Genomic DNA, 13,724 nt, shown 5'->3' with positions numbered 1-13,724 from the left:
AGTTACCTTTATTTTGTTACCATATTTGAATGTTAGTTTGTTGAATAGAGAACTCTAGCCTTAAAATAATTTTCCCTTAAAACTTGGAAGATATTACTCCATTGCCCTCCAGATCCATTGTTGCCAGTGAGAAGTCTCATCCCAGTCTGATTCTCATCCCTTTGTAGGAAACTAATTTTTGCTTCCTGGAATCTCTTAATATTTCCCTTTTATCCTTTGGAAATAGTTACTAAGATGCATCTAGGTGTGCAATTCTTTTTTGTTTATCTTTTGGGGCACTTTAATGGTTATTTTAGTCAAGGCCATGTGGCTTTCTTCATCTTGGAAATTTTTTATTTATTTTCTCCTTTACATTCTCCATTTTATGAATTAGCTCTTCAGATGGTTCTGTTCTTCTATTCAGCACATTAAGTCTTTTATTTGGTTATCATACTTTAAAATTACAAAATTATTAAGTTTTCTTTTGTAATAACCTATTTTTGTTTTAAGAATGAAATAGCCTTTTGAATTCCTTGGAGGACACTAATTATTCTATGTTAAAGTTTTTATTCTTTTGTTTAAACTCTGTTGTTTTTTTCAGATGATAGTTCTGTAATGTTTCAAAACTTTCTTTCCTAATGTTAATTTTCCTCAAATATTAGGAGATGCTTGATTGTCCTTCTTTCTCTTGAACAGGCCCCAATTTGAACCTTGGAGTGCAGGTTCTAGTTTTTGGAGTTGCTTCCTGTAAATGTGGGTGGGGCCCAGGACATGAGTTCAGAGTGTACCTCAGCTTATCTTTCTAGATGTGGGGCCTCTCTGTCTCCCCAGAGGGCCACTGCTTAGCACCCACAGTTGTGACCATGGCCCATCCTCCAGCTAACTCCTGCTTTCTTCCTTGCACAAACCTTCCCCCAATTCCTTCCAGACCCTCTTCTTAGGAAAAGTTATTTATGCCACGTGATGTTCCACCCCTACTATTGATGATTTCATTGTCATGTAGCCTTTCTCAGTATAATATTATTAATATGTGGAAGGGATCCTGTTAGTCAGGGCAAAGGTGAGTGGTCCCTGCACAGGATCCAGTCCCAGCAGGTGTTTTGTTTTACTAGGTTGAACTTAGCTGTTAATTGACTCATCTTAGTCTGATGGTCCCAAGAATGAAGTCACTCTGCAGCTTCCCCATTACTACTTCTCTCTCCTGAATTCACTGTCTTAACACCCTCTGTTTCTGTGATACAGCAAATAATATTTTCAAATCCTCTGACAGAATATCTTTTGTATACATTTCTTTCTTCTAAGACAGTAGGTTTGCTTTCTAACCAGTGCTAACTACCCAATAGTTCTGAGTTTAGAAAGAGCTTGCATGTTGTAAAGTCAGAAAGACGTCATTGTGGCTGAAATATAGTAAGTGAGGGGCAGGGTAGCATGAGATAAGATTGGAGAAGTAGGCAGGGGCCAGATCAGGAAGGGCCTTAGAGGCCTGGCCAAGGAGCTTGAATTTGATTCTTAGTGCAAAGGGCTTACTACCTGACGTATGTCATAGCTGGTACCTCTTCCCAATTAGCACTGGAGCTGAGGACCATTGAGGACCCTAATAGAAGACACTGTGCTGCATATATATAGTGGATGGCTGAACCAGACCCTGGCCTCTCTGGGAGTCAGTCAGCGCTGTCACCAACCTTCGTTCTGTTTCTCTTCTATTTCAGAGGTCGTGTTCTCATCTTATCCTGGATTTTCAACCTCAGAGGTAGGAACTGCCTATTTTATATTTGTGTCCTTGAGTTAAAGCATTAATTTTAATATACAAAAATAAGTTAATGGAGCCATGAGAGGCACTTATATATATCACACTGAGGAAGTGCATTCACCGAACACGTTTTTACAGGGCACCTACCATGTGCCAGGTATTGCGCTGGTCTATGGGGCTACAGGAATGGACTCAGCAGACAGGTCCTGACCTCACACTGCCCACGAGCTAGCTTCCATTGTTCTCAGATGCTGTTCAATGGAAATGATTGTTGCCTCAAGTGATCAAGCTGGCATTGAAATGAGGCTGCCACCAAGATGAAGCTCAGCAGCTCCTTAACAAGAACCTTCCCCACATAACTAGAGTGATCCTGGCCAAATACACCACCATCCAGGGTCTAATCCTTGGTGCCACAGACTTAGATACTTGATTTTTGTCAGCACAGAAAATTGGCTCTTCTCTCAGGGTAGATGCTCACTAAACAAGCTCAACAAAGACTGGTGTACTAACTAAATGTTGATTTATTCATTTGTTAGTAAGAAGTACCATTGTACAGTTAGTCAACCTGCATCCTTGAGAAGCAGCTCAGTTCATCTTCTCCCGCATATGTAACTGGGTGAGAACTTATATCAATTGTTACATTATTGCCACTTAAAGCCAACCCAACAATGCTGACTTTAAACAATAGCAGTTTATTACTTCTCACAGTTATTTAGGTTGGTTAGATAATTCTGCTGGTGTTTAGCCAGGGCACATTTATGCAACTGGCTGGTTATCTGGGGGCTGGGCTCGTGGATAGCTGGCATGGCTTGGCATCTTTATGCTGTCTTTTCATCATGAACTTCTTTGCAGCATGATGGCATTAGAATTCCAAGAGAGCAGTGCTCTGAAATTCAAACAGTGGTACTTTCTGTTGGTCAAAGTATTGGTCAAAGCAAGTCATAAGGCCAGTATAACACTGCAGTACATATATGATGCTAGCCACCTAGAATTAGCAGGGATCCCGCAGGTTAAGGGCACAGTCCCCAACAAGACTGCCCCCAATTTAGACACTAGCTGCAGTTTGGGTGTCCCCAGGCTATTCATATTTGTGACCTACTAGCAATATATTTTAGAGCTCCCATGACCCCCTTAGGTTCAAAAATTTGTTGGAATGACTCATACAACTCAGGAAAGCACTATAGTTTTGGTTACAGTTTTACTATAAAGGGTACAAATCAGGACCAGACGAATGAAAAGACACATAACGAGGTCCAGGAGGGCTCCAGTGTGTGTTACCCTCCCGGCACATCTGTTGTCTTCACCAACCAGGAAGCTCACCTCTGTGTCAGAGCTTTTATTGGAGTTTCATTACATAGGCATGATCAGCTGAACCATTAGCTACAGGAAATGATTGAACTCAATCTCTAACCCCTGCCCCACTCCCCAGAGGTGAGACTGGCTCAAAGTCCCAATCCTCTAATCACATGGTTGTCTTTCTGGTATGGCCAGCTCCCATCCGTCCTAAGTCATCTCACTGACATGAACTCAGGAATGATCCAAGGGGTCATGAATAACAGACATTCCTATCACTCATAAGATTCCAAGGGTTTTAGAAGCTCATTGTCAAGAATTCAGGACAAAGACCAGACAAAATTTTTATTATACAGCAGCCAGTCTGGTCTTAAGGAGGTAGAGATACAGACTCTACGTCTGAATAGGAGGAGCAGTAGGGTCACACTGCAAAAGGGCATACATAAGGGATAGAGGGGCTTGTGGACACAGAAGCCAGAGATAATTGGTAGATTGGTCAGTGCTCAGACTCCAACTGTCTGGCATCCAAGAATATAGAGACTGAGTTGAATGGTTGAAACTTTAAGTGGCCTCTCTCTGTCTAGGTCAGATGCATTCCCCCCTTTGAGACAGGGCCCTCTCTGTCCACAGCAGAGCCAGCGTCATGCCCTCAGGTCAGGACATCCCTGCCCCTTGACAGGGCTAGATACCACCCAAGCCTGTCTGGCTTTTTTACATTTCTGTGCTCCAGTCGGACTTGCCTCCTTTGATTCACACAGCGTTACTCCAGGTAGGGAATTGCACAGTTGAGGAGAATGCCTTACCAGATTGCCACAAATTCCACTCTGGCCTCTTGGAGATTGCATTTGGATCTCCTTTAGAGGAGAGTTTCCAAGTTCATATAAGTTCCCAGGCACCATCACTGGTTTTTGTTTTACTCTCACCCATGACTCACCTGTCTCACTTGTGGCTGTACAAGTTGGACTCCAAGAGGACACAAAATATTTGGCCAAAAGTAGATGTTCCACAAATGGTCATTGAATGAACAAGTGAAATTTAAGTGATTTGCTCAAGATTACACAGCAATTAATGGAACTTAGAACAGAAACTAGTTTACCTGAACCCAGTCCAGATAACCCATTAGCCAAGCATCTTCCCGGTAATTTCCTTTGGTTGCATCTAACTCAGCTGATTCAAAGGAATCAGTGAGTGAACTGAGTTAGGCATGGTTAATCCAGCAATTACCACTTTCTCCTTGATCAAACATGTTGACCCAGAGGCAGGCTGGGTTGTGATGAGAGACCATGACCCTGCAAGTGACCCAGATAAACTGGCCACATCCAGGCCCCAAGGCCTGGATGAAGTCATCCAGGATTTAGCTGTTGTTTCTTCCTGAAATGAAAAGCCTGCACTGTAGGATGTGGACTAGCCCAACAAATCAGGTGCTCAAGGCTCAGGTCACTCTTGCTCTCTGTCTCCTCATAAGGAAAAGTCTCCTTAACAATGCAAGCACCTACCCTTTTGCCTTCTGGAGAAATTTTAGCCCAACTGTGTAGAAGGCCCAGTTTAGGATAAGCCACTGTAGGGCAGAAAGTGGGAACTGAGAGCAAAGAATCTCTGATGTTTGCCTCGCTGCTGTATTATCCTTTGGCTCCAGAGAACTTGAAACTGGAATTTTGGGTGCCAGAAAACTAGCTCATCATGTGACATCAGAGAACTTGGAGCCAGAACTCTGGGCCCTTGGTGGTGTCTCCTCTTATGACCCTAGATGTCTCTTTTGGCCAAGCCTCTCTGGAATGGTCAGTCATTCTTTCCACCACACTCCTTAGGATGGGTCTGTTGGTCCCCTTCTTTATCATAAGGGCACTTTGACTCTGACTTTCTTTTCTTTCTAAGACAAGCAAGGTATGTGCACTTCCTCCCATATTCGAGATTCTTCCTGTGAAGTCACTGAAGGCAAGGAACCAGACGCTGGCCCCGCCCTTCCCAGAGCTGAGGTACCTTAACCTGGCCTACAACAAGGTGACTCTCTGCTTCTCTACCTCTTTCCTCCAGCACAGTTGGGAGGGTTGGATGTGAGCCTCTCTGCCTGAAAGCCAGCGCTCTGATTCCCTGCATCAGCAGTAATGTAGGCTCGGGAATTCTCAGCGTGGGGGAAGTGCAGGGAGTGCAGGCCAGGCAGGAGTCCATTCAGTCACAGATATTGATTTAACATTTCCCATATGCCAGCTCTGTGCTAGGCGCTGGGGATACAGTGTACAAAGAAAGATTGGCCCTCTGCCCTTGTAAAGCTTGTCACCTACAGGGACACTGATACTGGACAAATGATCACAATATAAGTGTGCTTAGTGGTATGAAGACATTCGTAGTGCTATGAAGTATGTCATGGGATCTTAACCTAATGCTCGGGATCAGGGAAGATCTCTCAAGGGTGGTGGTTAAGCTGAGATCGGAATCATTGAGTTCAGTGAGGTGAGGAGTGAGGGTAGAGTGAAGTGAGAAAAGTTCTAGCCTCAGGGAGCAGCAGATGTAAAGTCCATGGGGCAGATTTAACATGTGTTTCCTTAACATGTTTCATGTTAACATATTTTTCTAAAAGCCACGTCCTATAAAACTTCCTATAAACCCCACTGATTGAGCCCTACTCAGGTGTGAAATGCAGGCAGCTTTGAAGGAACTCTGCTTACATTCCTTCTCAGGCAAAAGGTTGGCATAGCGAAACTCCCCAGGTGCTTTCTTCTAAGTTGTAATTTTAGCTGTAACATTTAGTTCTTTGATCCATTTTCAGTTAACCTTTATATGTGTTGTGAAATAGGGGTCCATTTTCATTCTTTTGTATGTGAATATGCAGTTTTCTCAACACCATTTATTGAAAAGAGTGTTCTTTCCCCATTGAATGGTCTTCTCACCCTTGTTGAAAATCAGTGGCCCATGGATGTATTATGGATCCTCCTTTCATTCTTGAACCTGGTAATTTGTGTCTTTAATTTTATTGATTCAAAATAGAAGTTATCCCCTTTATTGATTTAAAAAAAAATAAACCAGCTGCTGGTTTCTCTGGATTTTTCTACTGTCTGTTTTCCATTTCATTGATTTCTGTTTGTAACTTTTATTTCTGTCCTACTCACAATGAGTTTAATTGCTCTTCTTTTTCTGGTTTCTTAAGTAGTCTACTTTTTAGTCATTGATTTAGACCTTTCTTCTTAATATAAGCATGTAAAACTTTTTTTCTTTAAGCACTAGTGGAGCTGCGTCCTACAAATTGTGATTTGTGTTTTGTTTTCCATTCAGCTAAAATATTTTTACCTAATAACCTCCCCCCCAAAAAAAAATTTTAAAAATATTTTAAAATTTTTTGTAATTTCTTTCTTGACCCATGGGTTGTTTAGAAGTGGGTTGTTTAATTTCCATATATATGGGGATCTTCTCAATAACTTACATTTGTTGATTTCTAATTTAATTCTCTTGTGGTCAGAAAGCATAATCTGTAAGATTTCATTCTTCTGAAATTTATTTAAACTTATTTTATGGTCCACCCTATATTCTATCCTGGTGTACGTTCTGTGTACACTTAGGAAAAAAAGTGTATTCTGCAGTTTGAGGACAGTGTTCTATAAATATCAGTTGTTAAGGTAGTTGATGGTATCACTCAGATCTTTCCTGTACTATTGTCCTGTTTATTTGTTCTGTCAGTTTTTAAAAGTCGTGTGCCAAAATCTTCAGTCATGATTGTGGATTTGTTTATTTCCCCCTTTAGTTCTGTCAGTTTTTGCTGCATGTATTTTGAAGCTTAGGTACATATTCATTTAGAATTTTTATGTCTACTTGATGTGTTGATGCTTTATTGTTATGACTTATTTTCCTTTGCCTCTAATAATACTCCTTGTCTTAATGTCTGTTTTTTCTGATTTTAGTATAGATATATAGCTTTCTTATGCTTGCTGTTTGCATGCTATATCTTTCTTTCCTTTTATTTCCAACATGTTTATAGCTTTGTATTTAAAGTCCATCTCACTGAGACAGCATGTAGTGGATTCTCACTGGGATGCCAGAGCATTTTTCTATGTTTCTGCTCTGTCCTCATCTTGCAGCCTTTTCTGTGTTCCTACACCTCAGAGGAATTTATCTCCACACTCTTATTCCTCCCCCAGCAGTAGACTGCTTTTGCTTGTTACTTAGTGCTTGCCAGCCTGATGGTAGGGGGCCAATGGGAGGGCCCAGCCTCAGTCTTAGGTAGGCCCTGTGTTCCTTTGTCTGCAGGATGGGCCTTTCTTAGTGGTTCTGTCCCTCTCCCAGCAGTAGGTAACCTCTATGTAATGGGCCAGGCTGTATTCCACCCCCCTACCCCAAGAGTATCAGGTTTTAATTCCCCCAGAATGCAGAGCCTTGGGCCCTCACAGGTTTTACTGATCTTCCTCAGCAACTTAGGCTTTTGTTCACTAGGCAGAAGGGTTGGCAAGGCTTCCTGTCTTTCCTACAGTGGCAGCTGCTCTTCTCCTCCAGGCCTGCACCCCAAGGAAGACTTTCTCCAGTCTCTCTTCCTGCGTTCAGCCCTTCATCCACAAGTGGGTGTGAATTCCCCTTGTGTCTGCAGCTCTCACTTCTGTTCTCTTACTCTAGCCCACACTTGGCCTTTAGCAATTCACTAAAAATTTTAGCTGATTTCTTTTGAAATGCTTGTATGGCATTCACCATCTCTTCCTCCCACACTCTGCTGTAGGTGAGCCAGTGTCCGTGTCCTGTTCCCCCTTGGATATGCCTCCTCTTCTTAGATTTCAGGCCACTTGATTGCCCTGAGACCTTAGCTCTCCACTGGACTCAAGAAAACCTGCGATGCTGTAGGTTATTTAGTTTTTATCTTGTTAGGAGGAGAGCTGCAATCTTTCCATTTTTCTACATTCTCACTTGAGGTTTTAAATATTTATCTTTACGAGAGTTACCACCTAACATATATCTTTCTGTCTATTATCAGTTGTCTACCTCCAGAATGTAGGTTCTTTTAAGAACTAGGGCTTTGTTTTGCTTACAGCTATATCTTCATCATCTCAAACTGATAACACAATAGGTGCTTAGTAAGTTTGTTAGATGAATGAGTGATGTTTGGATTGTGTCAAGGAGTACTCATGCTGCCTGTGTTGAAATTAATATTCAATTTATCAAAGTTTCAAACTTTAAAACCAATTATGCCTTCAAACAGAACTATTCATCTAGAATATTCACTCAGAAATCTGGTAATTTTGTTTGACACAACATTGTAAAATGATTATAAATCAATAAAAAATGTTAAAAAAAGATTTTTAAAAAATCTAGTAATTTTGTGCCAAAAAATAATCACTTTCACTGTACCTTTAATATTTACTTAGTTCATAAATTTGACAAATTAAGCTATATTCATCTTAACCCAGTGAAAAATTAGGCAGAAATTTCAAGGTGTCATTGGAAACTGAATTTATTTCCAGGGGCATTAAACCAACCTTGTAAGGAACAAGCTGGCCTGATGGCCAAATTCTGCTTACAGTATCAGACAGAATCCTAAGCCTGTATCTTTCAGCTGGTACTTAATTTCACAGAAATATGATATACACACCCTAGGTATCTTTCAACTTTCTACCAGTTTCTTTCTTCTCCCTCCCCTCCCCTCTCCTCTCCTTTCCTTTTCCCTTCCTTCCTTCCTGAAGCATAGTTGATTTACAATGTTTCATAAGTACGGCAAGGTAATTCAGTTTTATACGTATATATATTCTTTTTCAGATTCCTCTCTATTATAGATTATTGCAAGGTATTGAATATAGTTCTCTGTGCCATATAGTAGGTCCTGTTGTTTTTCTATTTTATATGTAGTAGTATGTATCTGTTATACACTGTATATATCAGATCTCCAGGTGGCATTATTTCATTTTTTATGGCTGAATAATATTCTATCATATATATATGTCATATATATCATATATGTATATACACACCACATCTTCTTCATACATTCCTCTATCAAGAGGCATTTATGTTGCTTCCATGTGTTGACTACTGTAAGTAGTGCTACTGTGAACATTGGGATACACTTATCTTTTTGAGTTAGTTTCATCTTTTCCAGATATATGCCCAGGAGTGGGATTACTGGATCATATAGTAACTCTATTTTTAGTTTTTAAGGAATCTCCGTATTCTTCTCCATAGTGGCTGCACCAATTTACATTCCTACCAACAGAGTAGGAGGGTTCCCCAACTTTCAGCCAACTTTAATTGTAACTTCAACTTTTAGCTGCCTGATTTGGATGGATGGAATTTTGCATCCTGACAAAATTAAATTCTTCATCTTCCATTCTGTTATGACTGCTTCTTGACTCCTTGATTTGCACAAAAGCAACCCTTCACCCTCTCTAACCACCATTATATAGTCATTTATTAATACATATTGGTCTTCTTTGTAAGTTATCCTCCTCCCCTCTTTTTCTAAAGTCTAGATAAGAAGTCCCCAAGTTTTTTCTGTGAAGAGCCAGATAGTAAATATATTGCTCTATCACAACTACTCAACTCTGCACTTGTAGCACAAAAGGCAGTACGTAAATGAATGAGCATGGCAGTGTTCTAATGAAACCTTATTAAACAGATAGGGGCCCAGATTTAACCCATAGGGTATATCTGCCGACCCTGGTTTTTGTGTATTCTTTGAGCAAAGAGTGATTCATACAGTTTTAAATGTTTTGAAAAAAATCAAAAGAAGAATAATACTCCATGACACATTAAAATTATATAAAATTCAAATTTCATAGTCCATAAATAGTTTTGTTGGAAAAGAGTCACCACACTTACTTGCTTATGAATGGTCTACAGCTTATTTTGTGCTACAACAGCAAAGCTGAGTAGTTTCAACCGAAACGCTATGGCCTGAAAAGCCTAAAAACGTTTATTATCTGGCCATTGACAGAAAAGATTTGCTGACCTCTGGTCTAAATGATCAAATGTCAGAGTCCTTTAAGGTCCACTCCAAGTCCCTTTACTCTACTCTGGGTTTTCTCCCTAGGGCTGACCTCACATACCTTTTGCCCATGACCAGTGCCTCACAAACTTAAAACTCCTTTGTACCACAGACCAGTGTATCCACTGCCTACTTCAATTTCACTTGGAGGTCTAAAAGGCACCTCCACAGTACACATATCCAAAGTGAATTAGTGGTTTTATCCCTTCAAATTTGATGTTCTTCCATTGTTTCCTTATCTTAGTCAATAGCTGAGTTACTTGAACTATTGACTCCATTCAGGTACTTGTGCCAAAACCTGGTTGTCATCTTTGAAACTTCATTCTCCTGTACATCTCTTCTCCCCGCCCATATCTAATCCAAATCTTGACAAAGTTAGGTCTTCATATTTCTTTTTTCTTACTGAAGTATAGTTGGTTTACAAGTGTTAGTTTTAAATGTACAGCATAGTGATTCAGTATTTTTGCATGTTATATTCTATTATATGTTGTTACAAGATAATGAGTGTAATTCCCTGTTCTGTACAGTGTATTCTTGTTGCTTATCTATTTTATATATAGTCTTTTGTTAATCCTATACCCCTAATTTGTCCCTCTCCCTTCTCTCTTCCCTTTGGTAACCCCAAGTTTGTTTTCTGTGTGAGTCTGTTTCTGCTTTGCATATATAGTCATTTGTATTATTTTTAGATTCCACATATAAGTGTTATCATATAATATTTGTCTTTGATTTATTTCACTAAGCATAGTATTTTCTAGGTCTATCCACATCCCTGCAAATGGCATTATTTCATTTTTCTAAGGCCAAGTAATATTGAATTGTGTATATATACACTACATCTTCTTAGTTCAGTCATCTGTTGATGGGCACTTGGGTTCCTTCCATGTTTTGGCTGTTATAAATTGTGCTGCTATGACATTAGGGTACATGTGTCTTTTTGAATTAGTGTTTTTGTTTTTTCTGTATTTATACCCTGGAGTGATATTGCTGGGTCATATGGTAGTTCTCTTTTTAGTTTTTTGAGAAATATCCACACTGTTTTCCACAGTTGCTGCACCAATTTACATTCCCACCAACAGCATATGAAGGTTGTCTTTTCTCCACATTTTTGCCAACATTCATTATTTGTATACTTTTTGATGTTAGCCATTCTGACAGATGTGAGGTGATACTTCGTTGTGGTTTTGATTTGTATTTCTCTAATAATTAGTCATGTTGAGCATATTTCATTTGCCTGTTGGCCATCTGTATGTCTTCTTTGGAAAAATATCTATTCAAATCTGCTCATTTTTTAATTGGCTTATTTGTTTTTTGATAATTGAGTTATATGAGCTGTTTGTATATTTTGGATATTAACTCCTTGTTGGTCACATCATTTGCAAATATTTTCTTCCATTGCATAGGTTGCCTTTTTGTTTTGTCAGTGGTTTCCTTTGCTGTGCAGAAGCTTTTTAAGTTTAATTAGGTCCCATCTGCTTATTTTTGCTCTAATTTCTTTTGCCTTAGGAAACTGATCCAAGAAAGTATTGCTACAATTTATGTCAATGAAAATATTGCTACAATTTATGTTTTCTTCTCAGAGTTATATGGCTTCAGGTCTTCAGTTTTTTGGGGAAAGTTTGAGAGGATAGGTATCAGTTCTTCTTTATATGTTTGGTAGAAATCCCCTACGAAGCCATCCGGTCCTGGACTTTTGTTTGCTGGGAGGTTTGGGGTTTTTTGGGTTTTTTTGTTTTTTTGTTTTTTTTTTTGATTGAAGATTCCATTTTATTTCTAGTGATCAGTCCATTCAAATTGTCTGTTTCTTCTTGACTCAGTCTTGGCAGGATTTCTGTTTCTAGACATTTGTCCATTTCTTCTAGGTTGTCCCATTTATTGGCATATAACAGTTCATAGTATGCTCTCATGTTTTTTGTATTTGTATCAGTTGTTATTACTTCTTTTTCATTTCTTATTTTATTTAGGTATTTTCTCTTTTTTTTTTTTTTAAGGTTTCTCAATCCTCTTCATCTTTTTAAAAAAGCAGCTCTTAGTTTCATTGATCCCTTCTACTATTTTTTTCTAATCTCTCTTTATTTCCTCTCCAATCTTTATTATTTCCTTCCTTCTGCTGACTTTGGGTTTTGTTTGTTCTTCTTTTACTAATTCTGGTATGTGGTCTATCCTAGAGAGTGTTCCATGTGCACTTGAAAAGAATGGGTATTCTATTTTTTTTGTATGTAATGTCCTATAGATATCAATTACGTACAACTGGTCCATTGTGTCATTTAAGACCTCTGTTGCCTTATTGATTTTATGTCTGGAAGATCTGTCTATTGATATCAGTGGGGTGTTAATGTCACCTACTATTATTCTGTTATTATCAACTTCTCCTTTTATGTCTATTAGTATTTTATATATTTAGGTGTTCCTGTACTGGGTGTGTATATGTTAATGGGTATAATATCCTCTTTTTATATTGATCCTTTTATTTTATATAATGCTCTTACTTGTCTTTCATTATAGCCTTTGTTTCAAAGTCTGTTATGTCTGATATGTGTATCACTGCTCTCATTTTATTGTCGTTTCCATTTACATGAAATATCTTTTTTCCATCCCCTCACTTTCAGTTTGTATGAGTCTTTAGATCTGAAGTGAGTCTCTTGTAGGCAGCATTTATACAGGTCTTGTTTTTGTATCCATTCAGCCACTTTGTGTTTTTTGTTTGGAGCGTTTAGTCCATTCCCATTTAAAGTAATTATTGATATGTGAGGTATCACCTCACACCAGTCAGAATGGCCATCGTTAAAAAGTCAACAAAGAATAAATGCTGAAAAAACAAAAAGGAATAAATGCTGGAGAGGCTGTGGAAAAAAGGGAACCCTACACTCTTGGTAGGAATGTAGTTCGGTATAGCCACTATGGAAAACAGTATGGAAATTCTTTTAAAAACTAAAAATAAACTTACCATATGATCCAGCAATCCCAGTCTTGGGCATACATCCAGAGGGAACTCTCGAAAAAATACATGCACCCCAGTGTTCATAGCAGCACTGTTTTCAATAGCCAAGACATGGAAACAACCTAAATCTTCATTAACAGATGACTAGATGAAGAAGTTGTGGCATATATACAACTATTCAGCCATAAAAAAGAATAAAATAACGCCATTTGCAGCAACATGGATGGACCTGAAGATCATCATGTTAAGTGAAGTAAGCCAGAAAAAGAAAAATACCGTGATATCACTTATATGTGAAATCTGAAAAAAAAAAAAAAAAAAGACACAAACTTATTTACAAAACAAAAACAAACTCACAGACATAGAAAACAAACTTATGATTACTAGTGGGGAAAGGAGGTGGGAGGGGATAAATTGAGAGTTCGAGATTTGAAGATACTACTATATATAAAATAGATAAACAAGTTTCTACTGTATAGCACAGGGAACTATATTCAGTAACCTAAATGAAAAAGAATATGAAAAGGAGTATTATGTGTATGTATATCTGAAACATTATGCTGTACACTAGAAATTGACACAACATTGTAAACTGACTACAATAAAAAAAAAAGTCAAATACAAAGTTAAGTAGAACAGAAATAGTCAAACATAGTCATTGTAAGGTAAATGGACATTGTTAAAGAATTTGAACTCTTACAGATAACACTGTTGCTGAATAAACTGTATATAAACAATAAGGTAATTATTGATACGTATGTTCATATTGCTATTTTGTTCATTGGTTTTGAGTTTTTATAGGTATTCTT

At 38.5% G+C, this 13,724-nt stretch overlaps 1 protein-coding gene across 16 annotated transcripts in view; it reads left to right on the top strand.

Moving 5' to 3' along the window:
* Window positions 1-13,724, top strand: part of XRRA1 (X-ray radiation resistance associated 1) — an 86,185-nt gene that overhangs the window by 56,394 nt on the left and 16,067 nt on the right. For 10 of the 16 annotated variants that reach the window (XM_074372622.1, XM_074372630.1, XM_074372624.1 and 7 more), the window contains 2 exons: window positions 1,689-1,729; window positions 4,898-5,023. The exons of 1 other annotated variant lie outside the window; for it this stretch is intronic. In XM_074372622.1, the coding sequence (XP_074228723.1) occupies window positions 1,689-1,729; window positions 4,898-5,023 (167 nt within the window). The remainder of the gene's footprint in view (window positions 1-1,688; window positions 1,730-4,897; window positions 5,024-13,724) is intronic. 5 more of the 16 variants (XM_074372626.1, XM_074372625.1, XM_074372634.1 and 2 more) reach the window with 2 other exon arrangements.

This window comes from Camelus bactrianus, chromosome 10 (genome assembly GCF_048773025.1).
Source record: "Camelus bactrianus isolate YW-2024 breed Bactrian camel chromosome 10, ASM4877302v1, whole genome shotgun sequence".
In the NCBI taxonomy this organism is placed as follows: Eukaryota; Metazoa; Chordata; class Mammalia; order Artiodactyla; family Camelidae; genus Camelus; species Camelus bactrianus.
The sequence above is the reverse complement of the archived record's forward strand: the minus strand, read 5'-3'. Positions and strand labels throughout refer to the sequence as shown.